The sequence below is a fragment of the Pristis pectinata genome, chromosome 8 (assembly GCF_009764475.1).
Source record: "Pristis pectinata isolate sPriPec2 chromosome 8, sPriPec2.1.pri, whole genome shotgun sequence".
Taxonomy (NCBI): domain Eukaryota; kingdom Metazoa; phylum Chordata; class Chondrichthyes; order Rhinopristiformes; family Pristidae; genus Pristis; species Pristis pectinata.
The window spans coordinates 78054117-78074581 of record NC_067412.1 but is presented as its reverse complement, the minus strand read 5'-3'; the positions used below and the strand labels follow the sequence as shown (position 1 = coordinate 78074581).

At 40.6% G+C, this 20465-nt stretch overlaps 1 protein-coding gene across 1 annotated transcript in view; it reads left to right on the top strand.

The window, feature by feature from the left end:
- msna (moesin a) overlaps positions 1-20465 on the top strand; it is a 67110-nt gene that overhangs the window by 23907 nt on the left and 22738 nt on the right. Inside the window, exons 2-3 of the mRNA XM_052020954.1 lie at positions 5727-5810; positions 18768-18863. Coding sequence (XP_051876914.1) covers positions 5727-5810; positions 18768-18863 — 180 coding nt within the window. The remainder of the gene's footprint in view (positions 1-5726; positions 5811-18767; positions 18864-20465) is intronic.

Here is a 20465-nt window from a genome sequence, read left to right as displayed (position 1 = left end):
ATGGATGAGATTTGTGTGCCACATGGTTGGGATAAATAACCTGTTTCTGTATGTCTTGATATTTGTGTTAACCCAAATCTTAGCTTTGATGTAGTTGTAGGAATTGATACACACAATGATCAGAAATGAACAGGGATGGTATTCAAAAGGGATGATAGCACGTGTCTTGTCAAATAACTTGAAGCTTGTTAACAGAGATGGGAGAGTGCAGTGGGTTTTTGAAAATCATGGAGTTGAATTAAGATGTCAAAGTGCATTGAGAACTAGTTGGAAGGTGAAGTCTTTTTCAGAGCAGTGGTATTGGTTACCTCCCACACCACCCAGGGTTTAGTTTGGGAGCCACAATTACTTATCAGATGCATGCAAATGTTAATCTGTTATATATGGTACTGAAATTTGCTGATGCCAAATAGATTGCATACTTTGAGCCAAAACAAGGAAAATAGGCCAAACTACAGAGAGCATTTGGTGTTGGTGAGCATGAGAAGGTCTTTAGGATAAATTTAGTGCTGTTGCTTTATTTGCAAAGTAGGCCCTACTTAATAATGTACTTGCCTTACTTTCACTCGTGCTTTTAAAGGCTTCAGTACTGCTTATTTAAATAATTTGGATGGCTGCTTTTCAACAGAGGGTTTTTTGCATCAACGCAGTTACCTTTAGCTTGGCAAAAATCAGTCATAAAGCAAGGAACCTGTCCGCTGATTCTGTGCCAACATCCAAGCACCCATTTGCACTATCCCATTTTATTTTCCCAGCTTTCCTATCAACTCTACCAGATTCTGGCACTTACACACTTGGTCAGTTTGGTGTCCAATCCTTTCAACGGGATGTGTATAGAACTTTTTCACTCTTCTGAAAACTTCAGAATGCCTAATGGTCGATAGGAAGTGTTTTGTTTAATCCACTTCAGTGGTGCTGCAAGAGCAAATGTCTGTCTTGTGGTTCCATTGATACTAGTGTCCTGTAGATGTGGCAGCTTTTCACATACCATTGAGCAGTCACCTGAGTTTTCTAGGATTACCCACTCAAAAAGGAGCAAAAAAAATAGCTGACACTGTTTGGAGCTACCATTCCAGCCACCTCAGTTTTTATCAGTATTTATTTTTATTGGAAATGTACGATAGTCACATTTGTATCCCGGGGATAGAATGCACTACTGTTTGTGGAGACTATTCATCAACCAAATGCATTTTTTCCATTTTTACATAACTGCTTACAGATCCCACTTTTTTTCCATTCCAGTGAAGATTTTCTTGTTGACTTGTTACTGAATGATCTGTGATAAATACCACTATAGGATCAATAGATTAGAAACTTGTCTCTGGTAACTGTGCTGACTTCATTCACAAGTGGTGGCAATATTCAGCTAGGTTATGTGCCTGTGGTTTTTCTTTTAAGCAGGAAGGGACAAAACTGTGAGGCAAAATAACATTTTACCTAAAATATGGGTTTGGAGAGCTTTTTGAAGAAAATAAGTGTTTTGAGTATTGGTATGAAATTTGACCTTGTGGATGAGGATGAACACCATGTATTAATCCATTTTCTTGGAATATTTCCATCTTCACTTAAACTCATTAATATTAGTACTTTGTCAGCACAACATTGTGGGCTGAAGGGCCTGTTCTGTGCTGTACTGTTCTATGTTCAGGTACATTTACTGTTGCATGTGAAACTGCAGATTTTTTAAATTCCTGGACTGAAGAGGTTTTCCAGGATGCTGCCTGGATTAGAGGGTATGAGCTTATAAGGAGAGGTTGGACAAACTTGGGTTGTTTTCCTTGGAGCATCAGAGGCTGAGGGGAGACCTGATAGAAGTTTAAGATTTATGAGAGGCATAGATAGGGTAGACAGCCAGATTATTTTTCCCAGTAGTGCAAATACTAGAGGACATGCATTTAAGGTGAGAGGAGGAACGTTTTTAAAAGGAACTGTGCAAGGCAAGTTTTTCTTTACACAGACGGTAGGTGCCTGGAATGGGCTGCTGGGGAGGGGGTGGTGTAGTGGAAGCAGATATGATAATGGCATTTAAGAAGCTGTTAAATTGACGCACGAAAATGGAGGGAATATGGGCCATGTACAGGCAGAAAAGAATTTAGTTTAATTTGGCATCCTGTTCAGCGCAGACATTGTGGGTCGAAGGGCCTGTTCCTGTGCCATAATGTTCTGATCCTTAAGTGATTTTTTTTTTATATGGCATTTGGTGGCTTCAAGCTAGAAATTGGTTATCCTTTGGAGGCTATTATTGAGTGAGGGTAATCTGTTCACTTCCCTGTTACTGAAAACTAACATACCAAAAGCCCATCCCTCTTACTGAAACAAAGTGAAACTGTTACTAACTTGATGGGAAGCTGCTGGGTGCGGGAGATAGATGCAAATGAGCTTGACTGCAGTTCTCTGCAAGTCATTTGAGTAACTGCTGCAATTGATTTCTGATCCACACTTCAGTCAAAATTTACTACAAGATTTTGTCATAGCTCGTTCAAATCATGAAGCTCCATTTAGTTTTGGTAGGTTATCAGCTAGCATTTGATATGGAGGAGTAGCTTCTCATCATACTAGGGGATTCAAATTTTGGTTTGAGGAATGGGGATTTTAAAAAGTGTGGTTGGTCAAAAGTAGTGGTTTGTTTCTTTTTCTCTCCCTTCTCATCTTGGCCAATGAGGGCAGTCTGTGTCAATAAAAGTCTAGGATAAGTTACTGGTGAAGTATTTTACCACAAAGCACTACACATCAAGTTGGGTATTTGACTATCAGAAAAATGTGGGAGGATTTGAAGATTACTTTGATCAACATCAAATACATGCAAAAAGTTTTGTAATTGCAGTGTGTAGATTAAACATCACATTTCCACTGTAGAAGGATGCTGCAGTTTTGTCCCACTGTGGGTGTTACCTTTTAAAAATGCATATTGTGTTTGGAGCAAGCCTACAATGGAATGGTTTTTTTCTCTCCGTTCTCTGCAGTTTGATAACTAACTGCAAACAAGCCCTGAATGTTTTTACTTCCTGTTTGAATATGAAGCCTACAAGTGCTTTCCTCAAACTAAATTAATCTTGAAAATAGAAAGGAAACTGTCAAGCTAAGAATGCAAAAGGAAATGGCGACATTTTGGGGTGGAGGAAAAGTCCCTCTGGCCTTGCAGGTGTCTGCAACGTGAAACTTGCCAGTCTTAGTTGTCCTTTTGTTCTCCTTTCTACATATTCTCCAAACAATTTTATTGCAACTTCAGAGACCAATTATCTGTGAATTTGCACCATTTAGCTATTGATTTAAAAGGTAGATTTTCCTTGTCTGATTGGAAAGCTTTTTAAACAGTGGAAGTTCGGTAGGGAAAAAAAACACATTTTCTTTTCTCCCCTTTTTTTTGGAGTCTGGCTACTCAATACTTTGAGAATCTCAAGTAGTGATATCAATAGAATTCCCATTTGTAATTTATGTACACTGCCATGTAATTCAGTATGGTTTGTAGGAACTGTCAATTTTTTTTAAAACCCATAAGATAATTGTGGGGATAAATGCTTCATAAAAAGTTAATTTTGGACCAATTGAACTTTTACTGTGATCAAGATGGGACTAGGGTACTGTTGATAGTGGGATGGCAGAGAGCATTCCAATCACCAAAAATTAGCTAGAATAACCTTTTGTAGTTCTGGAATGTGTTGGGATCTATCAATTGATAGTAGTTGGGTGATTTAAAATTGGAGTTCTCAATTAATCTGTGTAAAAGGTATGATTTAACTTGAAGGTAATTTTAATGCATCAATCATGCCAGTTGATTTTAAGATTTTTAGGGAGCCTTGCTGTAATGCTTCATTAAGTTGAGAATATTGTTGTGTAATTTGAAGACCCAGCTTTACCTAATGTCCTGACCAACAATTGTTTTAAACTGACCATTCATAATATGTAAACATTTGTGGGCTGTTTGATTTGTTGAACTTGCCCAGTTTACACGAAGCGCTTTGAGATGTTGGGATGCAAATTTAGTTTCCCCCCAAGTAGAGTTGAATTTCATTTGTGCTTTGCTTCTAAGAGGTAATCACAGTGGAAACAATAGCTTGGAGAAATGAGTCATGAAAATTTGTTGAAATATCTAGGAGCCTGGGTCCACCATCTTGAGTTATTTGAGTGTGGGCTGATTTGTAATTATTCCAGCTGGATTCAGATTAAAGGTCAGGGCTTCACTGCTACTTCAGTGTAGTGCACCCTTTGCTTTAGAGCAGAGCTGTCCTGATATTTGGAACATGGTGGGTTTTTTTTTGGGGGGGGTGGTGGAGAGGAGACCATTTTAATGTTGGAACAGGAGACTGGGCCAACATTGGCAGCTCTGTATACATGCAAATGTAGAGACTACTGAACGTGTGTAGTGACATTAAATAACAACACTTGTTATTGCAAATTTCTACCATCCCTGAGCCTGCAAGAACATCTTAAATTGGCCTTAATGAGAGGTTTGATGCCTTGTTCATTGAAGGTGTTTACTAGATGTACAGGCTTTTGTCTCTGATTTCTTTAGTAACTATAGCAGTGTTAATCAGTGCATTGGATTTTTCCACACTTTATTTTGTCTTTGAACAAACTCCTAGGAAGCTGAAATTCCTAGTTAATTGAAATGATCAGATTTCGCATTCTTGCGGAGATTTGTGTAACACATAAGCCCTTTCAGCTGTGCACAGTAAAATAGCAAATTGCTCAAGGCCTACACCTAGGGACTTTTGGGTAGGAATATGACAGTTTTTATGGACCTTAAAAATAGCAAGTCATTCTATGTTCAGCACAAGATATTGCTAAACTATCATGTATCTCGTGTCTGACAAGCATTGTGACAGCAGTAATGGAAAGCCAAGTCTGCTATGAAGGAGAATGACTTCAGTGGGACTGTAACAGTTGTACACCTGGGGAGGGAGGAGCTGATTGGATGATGTCTACTTGGGACCTACTCATGGTGACTGTACTCCCTTTTGGCTAAAAGTTGAGGTTGAAATTAGTTCCTACAACATAAAGAATAGAGGAGATTTCATTTGGAGTGTACTATAAAATTGCAAACATTTATTTTAAACCATTTTAAAATGCACTCAAGTTATATAGTCATATAGCTATATGTCCCTACCTGTACTACTACCTCTGGCCCATTAAACTTGTTCACATCCTGCAAGTTAAATGGTTACATCTAGCCTATCCCTATACTTGACAGGATGGATATTCCTACTCTGATTTCCTATCCAGATTAAATTGTTTACAGATTGCTAATACTTGACTCTCATAGGTTCAAGATTAAAAACCTAATATGGAGGATCTCTCTTTTATACAGAAAGCTCACTGATAAAGTACAGAAGTATGATGAGCATGCAGTCCTCCAAGGTTCAATGTTTGAAAAATGATCCTAGCCTTGCTTAAGTGACCATTTTACATGTACAATTTCAATGCAAAAGCAGGAACTGTACTTCCACATCTGAATCTAAGGAAGCTTCCTGCTCCAGTATTTCCAGAAATTTCAACCAGTTTGCAGCATCAGCAATACTTGATACGTTGGCTAGCAAGATGGCTTTTACGTGGGACCTCTTGGTGATTTCTTCTATTGAATCTGTTCCAGTGCTGGAATTTTTGTATAATACATTAAATATTGGCTTATTTGGGTCTGCTAGTATGAAATTGACTAATAGAGCACAGTTTCCATATGATAATCTCATTCCTTTTTTGGGTCTTATGCAAATTTCTCTTTTCAACAGATCAATGTTCGGGTTACCACTATGGATGCAGAGCTGGAGTTTGCTATTCAGCCCAACACCACTGGCAAGCAGCTGTTTGATCAGGTATGTTGAACTTTGCATCTTGTTCTACCTAAACCATGGTTAACTTGTACTGTATCCTAGAACACTTGCTGAAGAGCATTGGTACATTTCACTGTTAGTATTCATAATATAATGGTTCAAAACTATATCATTCCAATTTTCCCCAAATTCAAACCCACCTTTGCTGTTCAACCAAGTACTCCATCACAGTGCTTGATGTATTCCATAAATGAAAGTGGCTGGCCTTTATTGAATTGATTCGGCCTTCCAAACTTTGACTGTTATCAAGCTTTTTTTTAAACCATTTTTCTATTTGTGCACAAAAACCATTTCTCTATTCAAATCAATATGCTTGGTAAACAGAGCATTGCTTTGTTGCAAAATTGTATCTAAATATCCTTGCCAGCAAAGTTACTTCATGCATGGTTACATTTTTGACTTTGGGAGAAGATGTGATTTCATACTTGGAGAGAGCCAAAGTTCTGAAGTGAGGCAACCCAGCCTCTTCACCCTCTGGCCTTAAGATTTTGACAATTCTTAAGTCATCATGTTGGGTTGTGTGTGTGTGTGTGTGTTTGTTTTAATATAAGAGATTTGGGGATTTTTTAAAAAGTGGAGAATAATGCATTTAAAAGGTCTTAATCTTAATTTCCAATGCTGCAAATGGCAAGGTATGTACTTGTTTCCATAGCAATTTTATAAGTAATATTGGATAAAGTTAAATTATATCAAGGCAAGTCAATAAATTATTGCATATTGCTTCTGAACTACTGCTTTCCATGCTCTTTTGTGGCATTGTTCATCTCAAAATTGATTGCATGAACTTTGTAAGAAGGTTTTTTTAAATCTTGTAAAGGGCAGGAGCTGTGCAAGAAATAAATCCCTGGGTTCTGCCAAAACATATTTTTAATTGCCTGTTCTACCTAACTTCAGGCTATTATGCTCTTGCCTTTTCTAAATTGGGGTGGGAATGGTTAGATACTAAGTGTGCCAGTGGCCTGTACTTAATCAGATAAAGCATGTTATCACATGTAATGTGTGGCAGTTTAAGCTTGAAATGGGGTTTTCCCCCTTGCCTTTCAGTCAAGGGCAGGATATGAGAATTTCCGGTGTATTTGGGGCTGAGTGGGGCAACATTCATGCTGATCCTTTTTATCTTGTATGAATAAGTTAACATTCTGTTCTCTTGCTCTTTGCCAATGCTTTATGGAAGATGGGGTGGGGGGGTGGGTGCTGGTATGTTACACAAGGTTGGCTGGGATAGCAAGCTCCTTGTACTGATACTTTGGGGAGAGTTGGAGTATATTTTTCGACTGTATCCCTTTTTTATTCCAGATCCAATCAAACCTAGGTATTCATTTGCTGCTGCTCTTTTGTAAAGATTTTATCTCCAGTAATAACAATACTATACTTTTTCATGCCACAATAATCTTCCTCATTTTGAATGGGGGGGGGGGGGGGGTGGAGTAATTTTCAAATGCAATCATGTGCATGGTCTTTGGCCCTACTTATTCAGCCAAACTGCTCTCGCTGTGTCTGGTACACAGGATGTCCATTTAATTGAAAATGTACAAGTATCTGCTCGTTGGTATTTCGACGAGGTCGTATTACCTTATTTTGCAGTTCAATTACTAGACTGCTATTAATCACTCTGAATAGCTTGATTAACTTTTTTCCATCTCCTTTCCAAATGTATTCAGAAATTTAAATTTATTTTGCAGTTTTAATTTAATTAAAATTCCTCTTTGGAACTGGGATGATGCCTGTCTGTCCTAAATGCTAAGGCCAAGTCTAGACCAACTAAAACAATGCTGGGACTCTGCTCTTCCCTCTTCCCAAGAACACACCAAGGCAAACATCTGCTGCTCTTGGAAGGCCTTCAACTCTGAAAGCCAGCCTTTGTTCTGGCCAAAATTTTTAACTGCTAGTCCAAAGGACTGTCCTTGTATACCCTAGGATCCATGGTTATGTGCTAAGGAACAAGCTGAACTTTGGTACAGCTGAAGGGTCATTGGGGAAAGTGTACAGTTTAGGACCTTCCTGCTGTTGAATGCTGAAGTTGTGGAGCCAGTGTGCTTTTTTTTAAAAAAAACAACCTTTTGAGTAGCATTGGGGATGTTTTAATGTTGGTGGAATCTGCTGTGTGCATGGATTGCAACTCCCCTGAGTGTCATGTGCTATATTTAATCAAACTATTGTGTGACATTTCTGTCATAGAGAAAAGGTGCCCGGTTCAATTCTGCTTATAGCCAATATACTGCAATAATTGAATGACTCTAGCAGCACTAACTGCAATACATGACCTTTCTCAACCCCACTAAAGCCTTTGATTCTGTAAACCAGAAGGGACAGTGGACCATTGAGCAATTTCAGTTGGCCACAGAAATTCATCACCATCTTGTTTGCTTCATGACCGCATACAAGCCATGCTCCTAACAGTGGAGTTTACAACAAAGCCAATCTTGGTGTCAACAGGGCTGTGCCACCTACTCCAACAATTGCCTGTTGCAAAGCTGCACCTTCTCTTCTAATAAACTTCCCTTGGAAGTAAGGATAATCTTTAAAACTAATGAGGAAACTGGTTAGCCTACAGTGATTATATGACAGAAGTGAGGTCACCACAACTGCAGTATGCAGATGATATCTGCCTTTGCCTGTGTTTCAAGACCAAGTTCCAAGCAATCATCAACTCATTCACTGAGACATGCGAGAGGATGGTCCTTGCATTCAATATTCTCAAACCAAAAGTCCTGGTGTAGAAGGGCAGGTTGGTAAAGGTTTGTGGCGAGGCCCTGGAAAATGTGGACCACTGCATATCTTGGGATCCACCTCTCAGCAAAGGCAGATTAAAGTGCCTTTTATCTGGGGGGGGGGGAAGTATTTGAAGGTCAGGACCTCAGACTTAGCACAAAGCTAATGGTCTCCTGGGCAGCAGTGATCCCTGCCCTCTGCTTCTGAGACCTGGACTACCTTCAACAGGCTCCCTGAGGCACTTGAATGATGCCACCAGCACTTGGCAAAATCCTCAGTTCACTGGAAGGACAAGCAAACTGATGTCATTCTCTTGTTCTGAGACAACTTCCTGGCATTGAGTCCTTAATTGATTAAATCCCCAGAGCTGGATGAGATCTATTCCAGGATGCCATGGGAAGCAAAGGTGGAGGTAGCTTTGTTAGCCATAGATGAGATGCCAGAAGATGAGGATAGCTAATGTTCTCTTACTTAAGAAGGACTGCATGGATACGTCAGTAAACTACAGGCCTGTGAGCTTTAAGAGTGGTACAGAAATTTATTAGAGACAGTCCTAAGGGATTTCTGTGTATTTGGACAGACAGGGGATGGCCAGTGATGGTTAGTATGGCTTTGTGTTGGGGAAATCCTGCCTCACTGAATTTTTTTTGTGGTGGTAACTAACAGGATTGAAAGAGGTTGCTACCTGTGTTGACACATCCAGGAAACTGTATGTGTACCCTAGGTCTCTTTGTTCTACAACACTCTCCAGGGCATTGCTATTTACCGTGCAAGTCTTGCCCTGGTTTAACTTCCCAAAATGCAACATTTCGCACCTTGTCTGAATTAAATTCCATCTGCCATTCCTTGGCCCACTTTCCCAGTTGATCCACTTGGAGTACTGTGTCCTGTTCTGGTCACCTCATTACAGGAAGGATGTGGAAGTGTTGGAAAGGGTGCAGAGGAGATTTGCCAGGATGCTGACTGGTTTGGAGAGTATGCATTATGAGGAGAGACTAAGGGAGCTGGGGCTTCTCTCTTTGGAGAGGAGGATGATGAAGGGAGACATGATAAAGGTATACAAAATATTAAGAGGAATTGATAGACAGCCAGTGCCTCTTTCCCAGGGCACCAGTGCTCAATACAAGAGGGCATGGCTTTAAAGTAATGGGTGGGAAGCTCAAGGGAGATATCAGAGGGATGTTTTTACCCAGAGAGTGGTTGGAGCATGGAATGCGCTGCCTGGCGTGGTGGTGGAGGCAGGTACGTTGGTCAAATTCAAGAGATTGTTAGATAAGCATATGGAGGAATTTAAAATAAGGGGATATGTGGGAGGAAGGGGTTAGTCAAGTGTAGTTTAAAGGTTGGCACAACGTGGTGGGCCAAAGGACTGGTATTGTGCTGTACTGTTTTATGGTTCTATAACCTCTTGTAATCTTGGATAACCTTCTGTCTGTTATACCACCAATTCTGGTGTCTTCCACAGGGTGTGGGTTTACGGTTAGTGGAAGGAGTTTTAAAAGGGAGGTGGGGGGAAAGTTTTGCACAGAATGGTTGAAATTTGGAACTTGTTGGGAGAGGTAGTGGTGGAATCGGATACAATCACAACATTTAGGTAGGCACTTAAATAGCCAAAGTATAAGTGTACTGAACTAGTATGGGCAAGTGAGGTTGGTGTAAATGGGCAAAAAGGTAGGCATGGATTTGGTAGGCTGATGGTCCCATTTCTGTGCTCTACAACTCTAATTATGATCAGTCAGCTCCATTGGACATGTCTGACACCAGATTACTGAAACAGACACCATGTCTATTCAAAACTCTGTCATGGGAAGAAAGAACCAGGAAGATTTGAGGCTATGCTCAAAGCCTTTTTGTGGCAGGGAGGGTGGGTGGTGGGATGTGACATCCCCACTGCCTCAGGAATCCCTGAGCCATGACAGTTCAAAGTGAAGAATGAGAATTTGAGACAGTTTTGAGAACTACTACTAGTCCATGTCTCAGGAGCACACAGAGCCCCATGTCAACAGCAGAAAGAGCACCACAATCTGTAAAAGAGTCTGTGGTTCCCATATTGGCCTCTGTCACCTCACAAACCACAAAACCAGAGTGGAAGCAAGACTTCCTCAATCCTGAAGGATTGTTTAAGGTAACTAATTTCTCAGCTCTGACTTAAAGGTGGGTATATTTACTTCAGACTCTCTCCTCAATTTACACTCTACCCTAAAATTAGAACTGTGCAAAGATTGGTTGATTACACCTTGGAAACAGAAAAATGAAAATTCCTTATGCCAGTTGAGTATAACTTCTGCTGTGTGTGTGTCTATCTTGCATGTTAAAAATCTTAATGTAAAGTATGAAGGTGGGATGAAATGTGGAGAGTCTACCCATAAATTTATTGATTATTTCAGTGCCCATCATTCATACCAACCCTCTGAGCACTGTCTATTGTATTCTTGATGCTTGCCATAACTAGAATGTATTTAGGACCTGCAATATACAGGGAAAATTTAGTATAATGTTTAGGAGCCATGAAAAAATTAATAATGAAATTTGTACAAGTTTTTAATTGGCTGTAATGAGATTTATAGGAAGTTATTCAGTGTTCTATAGATGTAAATTTTTGTATGGGTCAAGTCAAAGGGAAATGCAAGTGATGGTGACAGCTTGGTTTAAATGATTTTAAAAGTATCATGTAAACTTCTTGCAGTGCACTACATTTTATTCAACCTTTGGCATCAATGCATTGAATAAAGTGAGAAAACACTATTGGCTGGGAAACATGCCAATTTATGTGTTGCTGACAGCAAGACTTGAATCTCCCACTGTTTGCTGGTTGACTTGCATTAGCATTTTACACAAGCCTCAACATGCTGTGTCTTGTACTGTTGGCAAGTGTCCTTCAATAATGTCCTTGATAAGGACAGCTTTGCTGCATTTTTACCTGGGCATTGAATTGAGTTTGCAAGTTTCTTGATCATTGCATGTATGATGTCCCTGAGGATATTAAGCAGATGCATTTACTAAAGCATTTTGCATTATCTACCTTGTGCAAGCTAGCTGACATACAAGTGTTCTTTTTGCAAAGTAGCAAGCATTTCCTGTCTTTGTGCTTTGGAGTGCCTTGCAAGTTCAATCTGTATGGCCATATATGGCCTTGTACTTGTTGATTACCTCAGCCAAGAATATTAATGTAGTGCCAGGGTGACCACAGACATTCCAGTCTCTTGTGTTATGTCTGAATGGAAGTCCTATGTAGATCATTGGACTTTAGATCACAATGAAGTGGTGTGAATGAATGACTTTTAAAAGACAGCTTTGAGAGCCTTCAAAACAATACATTTAAGCCCTTCTGAAACCTATTATGAAAACTGCAGATCAAAATCTAATCAGTAACTGGTTGATTTTTAACTGTTTTTGGAGGCAGCTTGGTTACTCAGATGTATTTTGTGCAGATATTGCCCCACCCACCCTCACAAGCATGGCTCTTTTGTGAGTCTAGCTAGTGAATGTGTTCAAGAGATCAGTGGTAGGGGAGCATTATGAATTGTCCTGAGGTCAACTGACTTTATTTTAAATATCCCAGCTAAGTACAAAGACTACATTGCAAATACTCTGCAGATCAGTTGGCATTGTGAGGAGCAAGAGTTTGGGAGATGACCTCATCAGAACTATTTTTTAACATTACTGCTAGCCTCTGCAGACCCTCTCTAAAGTGTTGTTTTAGCATCTTTCTGCTTTTTTTAAAAGATTTTCAGTAGCTACAGCATTCTGTTTACTAATAAAATCAGTTTTACACTTTGATTTGGCTATTCAAAACTTAAATCTTATGGTAAAGAATCTATACATGAAAGATTTTCAAAGGTACTTGAGTTTTGGTCCTCTAAGGATACAATGCCATTGGACACAGTCCAAGGGAGAGTCACCAGGTTGCTTTCTGGGATGAGAGTTTCTTTAGAACATAACAGCACAGACCCATCAGCCCACAAAGTTGTGCTGACCTTTTAACCCAAGATCAATCTAACCATTCCCATCCACATACCCCTCCATTTTTCTGTCATCCATGTGCCAATCTAAGAGTCTCTTAAATGTCCCTAATGTACCTGCCTCTACCAGCACCCCTGGCAGTGTGTTCCACACACCCACCACCTTTTTGCTCCATCCACAGCCACCCTCCACAGGCAAGCCAATTCTGAATCCATACAGCCAAGTTTCCCTGGATCCCATGCCTCCCAATCTGCTGAATGAGCCTATCATGGGGAACCCTATCAAACTCCTTACTAAAGTCAATATACACCACATCCACTGCCCTGCCTTCAATATGCTTCGTCATATCCTCAAAGAATTCAGTCAGGCTCATGAAGCATGACCTAACCCTCAAAGCTATGCTGACTATCCCTAATCAGACTGCTTCTCCAAATGCTCAAATCCTGTCCCTAAGAATCTTTTCCAATTATTTGCCCACCACTGAAGAAAGACTCACTGGTCTATAATTCTTAGGGTTATCCCTACTCCCTTTCTTGAGCAAAGGAACAACATTTGCCACCCTCCAATCATCTGGTACTACTCCTGTGGCCAGTGAGGATGCAAAGATAATCACCGAGGGCTCAGATGTCTTCCTGTAGTATCCTGGGATATATCCTGTCTGGTCCCAGTGACTTATTTATCCTAATGTTTTTCAAAAGTTCTAGCACATCCTCCTTAACACCAACATGTTCTAGCTCATCAGCCCATTTTACACTGTCCTCACAAACATTAAGGTCTCTCACAGGTAAATAGTGAGCCAAAGTGTTCATTAAGGACCTCCCCTACCTCCTCAGACTCCAGGCACATTTCCTCCTCAATACCTAATCAGTCCCACCTTCACTCTAGTCATCCTCCTGTTCCTCACAAGTAGAATGCCTTGGGTTTTTCTTAATCCTACTCACCAAGACCTTCTCATGCCCCCTTCTAGCTCTCCTAAGTCCATTCTTAAGCTCCTTCCTGGCTACCTTGTAACTCTAGAGCCCTATCTGATCTTTGCTTCCTAGACCTTAAGCAAGCTTCTTTCTGCCTCCTTCACTAGATATGCTATATCTCTTGTCAACCATGGTCCTTCACCCTACCATCCTTTTCCTGCCTCAATGGGACAAACCTATCCAGAACCCCCTGCAGATGATCTCTTAAAAACCTCCACATTTCCATTGTGCATTTCCCCCAAGTACATCTGCTCTCAATTTACACTCCCAAGTTCTACTTAATAGCATCATAATTCCCCCTCTTTCCCCCCCCCCCATTGCAGTTTTGCCTTATCAACTGCCTATCCTTCCTCAGTCTCTCCACACTCTGCATCAACTTGTACACCAACTACCCCATCCTCTGACTTATCACTCAGGTTCCCATCCCCCCACCAAACTAGACTAAACCCTCTGCAACAGCTCTAGCAAACCTGCCTGAAAGGATATTGGTTCCCCTCCAGTTCAGGTGTAACCCACCCCTTTGTATAGGTCATACCTTCCCCAGAAGAGGTCCCAATGATTCACAACTCTGAAACCCTGCCCCTACACCAACTTTTCAGGCACTCATTCATCTGCCAAATCAACCTATTCTTACCCTCACTGGCATATGGCACAGGCAGCAATCCAGAGATTATTACTAGAGGTTCTGCTGTTCAACATCCTACCTAGTTCCCCATATTCACTTTTCAGGACCTTGTTCTTTCTCTGACCTACATTGTTGGCACCAATGTGTACTACATCTTCTGGATGCTCACCCTCCCCCTTCAGAATGCTGTGGACCCAATCTGAGACATCCCTGACCCTGGCACTTAGGAGACAACATGCCATCTTGGAGTCTTTCACATCCACAGAATCTCCTGTCTGCTCCCCTAACTATCAAGTCTATCACTATTGCTCTTCTCTTCCACCACCCACCCCTTCTGAGCCACAGAGCCAGATTCAATGCTAGCAACCTGACCACTGTGGTTTTCCCCTGATTGGTTGTCACCCACCAACAGTATGCGAAGCAGTATACCTGTTATTGAGGGGAACAGCCGCAGGGGTACTCTGCACTATCTGCCTATTCCCTTCCCCTTTCCTGACAGTCACCTAGCTACCTGCCTCCTGCAGCACAGGTGTGGCTACCTCCCTATAGCTTTTATCAATCACCTCCGCATTCTCCCAAATGAGCCAAAGGTCATCCAGCTGCAGTTTGTTTCCCAACACAGTCTGTGAGGAGCTGAAGCTGGATACACCTCCTGCAGGTGTAGCTATCAGGGTGACTAGAGATCTCCTACATCTGGCAGGAAGAACACACCACTGACCCTGGATCCACTGTCACTACTTTAGCTAGGGACTAATAGACAGAAAAAAACCTGCCTTAGCCTCTTCTCACCAAAGCCTCAGCTGTCCACTCCAACAGTGGCTGCTCTGCTTGACCCTACCTTTTTATTGGTTGTTGCCAATTAGCTAATTTCCTATTCAATTATTACCTAACAATTTGCAGCGGTGCCTCTTATTGTCTGGAAGTACCTGGAAAAGAACTGGGTCTGACACTCATCTCTTTGTATGGCTCCCATTTCTCACACCAAGAGTCCTGCTTCTCGCTCCAAGTCACAGCCCTTGCCAGCTGGAAAAGCTTCCCGACAGAAACAGCAAGAGAAATTGGATCCATATTTTTAGGAGTTTGGAAGAGTGAAGGGTGCTCTTATTAAAACAGGTGATCCATAGCAGGCATGAGAGGGTAGATGTTGAGATGTTTCTACTAGTGGGGGGATCACATCGTTACAAGATTAGGGAGCAGTCATTTAAAACTGTGATGTATAAGAACTTCTTAAAGGGTTGTGAAGGCTGGATCAATGGGGGTATTCAAAGAGGAAGTAGATTTTTTTTATTGTTGAAAGATTGGGCAATTGAAGGCCATGGAAAATTGGCACATAAGAGGAGATGAGGCCTGGGGCAGATCAGCCATGACACTGAATTGCAGAACAGGCTTGAGTGGCCTATTCCTGCTATTTTCTTATGATCTTGTGAGTTAGCTATGGCAGATTACTCATTTGCCCAATGGCTGTCATTTGAAGAATTAATACCATATCTTATACAAATGTAAATATCCCTTGAGGCACAGAAGCCCAAGAGGAAAAGTGGTCTAGCTGTGGCAAATGAAAGATCGTATTAAATTAAAGGAAGAGGATGTTCCGTGTTGCCAAAGAGAACAATAAAACTGAGGAAAATTTCAGATTTCATCAAAGGACAAAGAAATTGAAGAAAAAGTGAGGTTTAGAGAAATGCATACTGGTAAATGCTTCTATAGACTAGTGAAAAGGAAAAGGTGCATACAAGTTTGAGTTTCTTATAGACTGGGATGGGAGAAATTAAACTGGGGAATAAGAATTGATCTTGTGTCTGTGGAAACCTTCCTGAAAATGGAGAACAATAGGGCAAAGTGAATGAGGAGTAAAGACTAGTATTAGAGAAATTAATGGCACTGAAGGTGATAAATCCCTAGGACCCAATGACCTGAATCCCATGGCTATGGCAACAATGAAGGCATTGGTGGTCACTTTCCAAAATTCCATAAATTCTAGAATGGTTTCCACGGATTGGCAGGTAGTAAATGCAATCCCACAAAGAAAGAAGGATGAAAACTTTACAACAGATAGCTTAATTCTGAAATTATTAACGCTTGGAATTGGGTAGAGTCAATGTGGCTTTTATGAAGCCAAATCACTTTTGACAAATTAAGGGTGTAACTAGCAAATTAAATAAGGGAGTTGCAGTGTATTTAGACTCTCAGAAAGCCTTTTAAGGTACTATATAAGGTTGCTAAATGAAATTGGAGCACGTGGAATTGGGTATAATGCACTATGGGTTGAGGATTGGCTACAAGGCAAAACAGAAGGAATAAACAGATCATTTTTAGTTATAAAGGCTGTGATTAGTGGGAACTGCTAGGACCCTTAATGTTGATCTACAATACCAAACATATGTTCTGCTTTGAAACTAAACTGGATAATAGTGTGGGCTGTGAGGAGGATTATAGATGGTCTTAATTAATGGGTAAGAATGAGGTAATTGGCAAATAATATGGAGACAAATAGGAGATTGTCCAACAGGAAAGAATGGAGTATTTAAATAATGAGACTGAATGAAAGGTGTTGGTATTCGGAGAGACGTGGTTGTCCTTGAGCATGTCACTTAGTTACTGTCCAAGCACTGGAGGTAATTAATGCACATGGTATACAGGGCATTTGTTACAGGAGGATTAGAGTACCAAAGTAAAGATGCCTTCCCTACTCTTGGTGAGACTGCAGTATGGTTATGAAGTGACCGTGCTTAGCCTCCCTATCCAAAAGAAGGATATTCATGTGACAGGTGCTCAAGAAGGGTTGCCAAGTGATCCTTGGATGGCAGATGTTTGTATGAGGAGATATTTAAACAGACTGAGTGAGCTTATTCTCTAGTGTAGAAGAATCGGAAGGGATCTCATCGAAACATTTTTAGGGGGCTTGACAGAATAGCTTTTCTCTGGTTGGGATGCCTAGAACTGGGGGTCACGTTCTCAAAATAAGGGATTGATCAATCAGGATAGTTAAATTCCTCCATCCAGTATGCAGTGAATCTTTGAAATTCTTTACCCATGAGACCTGTGGAGGTTCGGGTGCTGAGTACATTTGAGATTGGTAAATTATTGGATATTAAGCAGATTGAGGAATATAGGTTTAATGGAGGAAAGTGGTGTTGTGGTAAAAGATTGGTCAAGACTTTATTGAGTGGTAGAGGAGCCCTGAGGGGCTGAATAGCCTACTGCAGCTTCCACTAATGTGTGTTTTTTTTTAAATTTTACTTGGTACATGGTAAAAGGAGCAACGACAGAACAAGTACTGGAAGGATAACATTCTAAGAGACTGGCTTTGTATGGGAGGTATACACTCAGATGGAGAGATGATATGATGAGCACTTAAAGAGGTCTGAGTGTATTGTGTGTGAAGTAAGTATGCAAAGGTCTTGAAAGATATTGTCTGGGTGCAACTACACTAGGAAATTCATAGTCTCCTGCTGCTAGCATTTGTTCACTCAGTCTCTCTATGTTCTAGTAGTTGGACACCTACTACATCCTTGTGGCAATCTAGGAGACCATTGGCTATAATCTAGGCTTTTTACTAAAGATTGGGAAGCTTCAGATTAAATTTTGGGTTTAATCCTCCTTGCCCTTGCAGAGGAGCACTTGCTTCGCTCCAGTTCTGTGGTTTTTGAGGTACCTAAATACTTTGTGGACTCTGACAGTTCTGGGTAGGTGGTCAATTCTGGATAGTTTGGGATGTCGTCTACTGTTTATAATGTTTGTGCATGTATTCTGCATATTCCTGTCAGAGACTGAAGTTGGTGCCATCTGTAGATGCTCAACTCAAATTTGAGCAGTCACTGACCAGAAATTCCCATGAGTTGGTGAGGATGTTGCATGTTTGCAAAGAGACTGAGGGTCTCCTCCAGGTGGTTTTTAAGTCCTCCTTGGATCTCTTGTCACAGCAGAGGTCGAAGTAGTTTTGTTTGGAAGATGTATGGATTACAACCTGACTATCAGAACTATTTGTGAATGGCCACAACTTTATTTTTTCCTGGGAGAGGAAATTGTCTTTTTCACCTATCTGACCAGTGGGTTTGGAGGATCTTAAGACAATATTGGTGCTAATTCTCTAATGCTTTGTGGTACTAACTGCAGGTTGTCTCTGAAGCATACAGGAGGATGGGGATCCAAGAGGTTGCAGATACTGAAGTCTGGAATCTAGAGCAAAAAATCAAAGTGCTGGAGTAGCTTATCTGGTCAAGCAGCGTCTGTCCTGATGTAGGGTCGCGACCTAAAATGTCAACCATCCCTTTGCCTGCACAGCTCCCGACAATTTCTTTCAGCAGGTTGTATTTTTTTTGCGGGCAAATGGGGATCATTCTGTTTAGTGGACAATAAGTTTAATGTGAGGTTTGTGCTTTTGGTTGGGTGTTCAGAGACTGTGGTGGTGCACTGGATGTAGTAGTGAATTTTGTTCTCAATAGCTGCCTTCACCCACAAATGCCCAACTAAACACACATGCTGTAAATACATCCCAACAGCATCTGTGGAAAGAAACTATTTAATATTTTGAGTAAATTTTCTTTGTTTACCTGAAATATTAACTTGGATGCTGCCTGAGCATTTATTACCTGCTTTCGTTCTGGCTTATCTGAAACAATTGTTCTTGCTACTTATCATAAGATACACAACCTTTTATTCCCACAGGTTGTGAAGACCATTGGGCTACGTGAAGTCTGGTTCTTTGGGCTGCAGTACCAAGACACAAAAGGTTTCTCCACCTGGTTGAAACTCAACAAAAAGGTATGTGGCTATGAAATATTCCAAGTAACATGTACTGATGAGTTGTTATTTTGCCAGTATTGAGATAAAATGTTTGAGGGAAGAAGTTTCTCTGCTCCTCGCCTATATCAGTTTTTCTGAAGGAGGTTTATTCAGTGATTACAGCATCACATTTTTCCAATGCTACAATATCCCATGATTCACACTATTGACACTTAATAGCTTCAAATTAAAATATAGTCCTCTCTATCCAGAATGCACTCGAGTCTCGGTGGGTGCCCACCACTCCTGGAAGGCCTCCAGTGTACCAGTGGATACTATGTGCTGCACCTGTATCAAGTTTGGCATTGTATGACACTCTAACATGAATGTTTTAAAGTCGAGCATCACAAGGCACATATTGATTTTAAAAAAAGCATGTAGGTTGGTATAAGTTATATTCGACCCACGCTGACTCAGTGGAATTAGCCATGACATTCTAAGTACAAATTCTGGAGGTCGCTATAGTTACTTTAACTATGCTTTCTGAAATGCACATGAAATGATGTATTTCAAAAATCAGTCAACATTTTTCAGCAGTAATCCAAGAGATGAATATGTTCTGTGCTAAAAGTCCTACAGACTAGATGCACCACCAGGCCTGTCCTTGTAATGATTTGAATTGGAATTTACTGTATGAATGAAAGCACCAGACCCCCTGGTGTCTCATTCATTATGTTTAGGGTTTTCCAGTAACTGCTTATTCCTGGAATCATAATGAAAGTGAGCTAATAGCATACGTGTTTGGGGGGTGGGGAGAGAAGTTGTTCAGAAATGGAGAATTTCCAAACTTGGCATTATCCCGACACTTTTTTTTATTTAGACTGGTTGTCATTGCTCTTTAGGCATTGTGACTCTTAAGCCATTGATGGTGGCAATTCCTCTGAGTTTCTTACTATTGGTCTGCTGACCAGAATGCCTGTTCTATGTATGTCTGTCTGATTAGTTAATTGAATAGCTTATCTTTTTTTTTTGAAAATCTACCATTGGCATGTAATACAAAATCAGATGTGTCTACTTTGAACAAAGACCTGCTGATAAAACACTTTTTCCCATGAATCACTTGTATCACATGAATAAACCAATGTGTCCACTCAGATTGCCTGAGAGGTAAATATGACAGTTGGCAGAATGCCCTACTATTGAATCTTGTGTTTATTAAAAGGTTAAATTGTAAACTGGGCTGACCATAACAAGGTATCTTCACAGTCAAGCAGTTAATTCCTTTTAAGTGTGAACCAATCTTTGAAGCACTTCTGTGACCTTTCTCTGTCCTGAGTAAACATCATTTCCACTCCTGTTTGCTAAGACCTAATAAATAAACTCCCATCATGCTGTGGTATAGCTGGAAATGGCATATTGCCCTGCAATAACTGGCAGACATTCAGAAAGGTGTCTCATTTTAATCATAACCAGAATTAGTAATGACTGTATTGAACAAATAAAGTAATAGCTCAACAGAACATTCTTTTGTTGAAAAGTATATGGCTCGCTCTCGCACATACGGTTCTTTGAATTGGGTGGTGAAATGGACAAAATAATATTACTTGAGAAATATTTTCTAACTAAGTAGTGTCCTTTGGG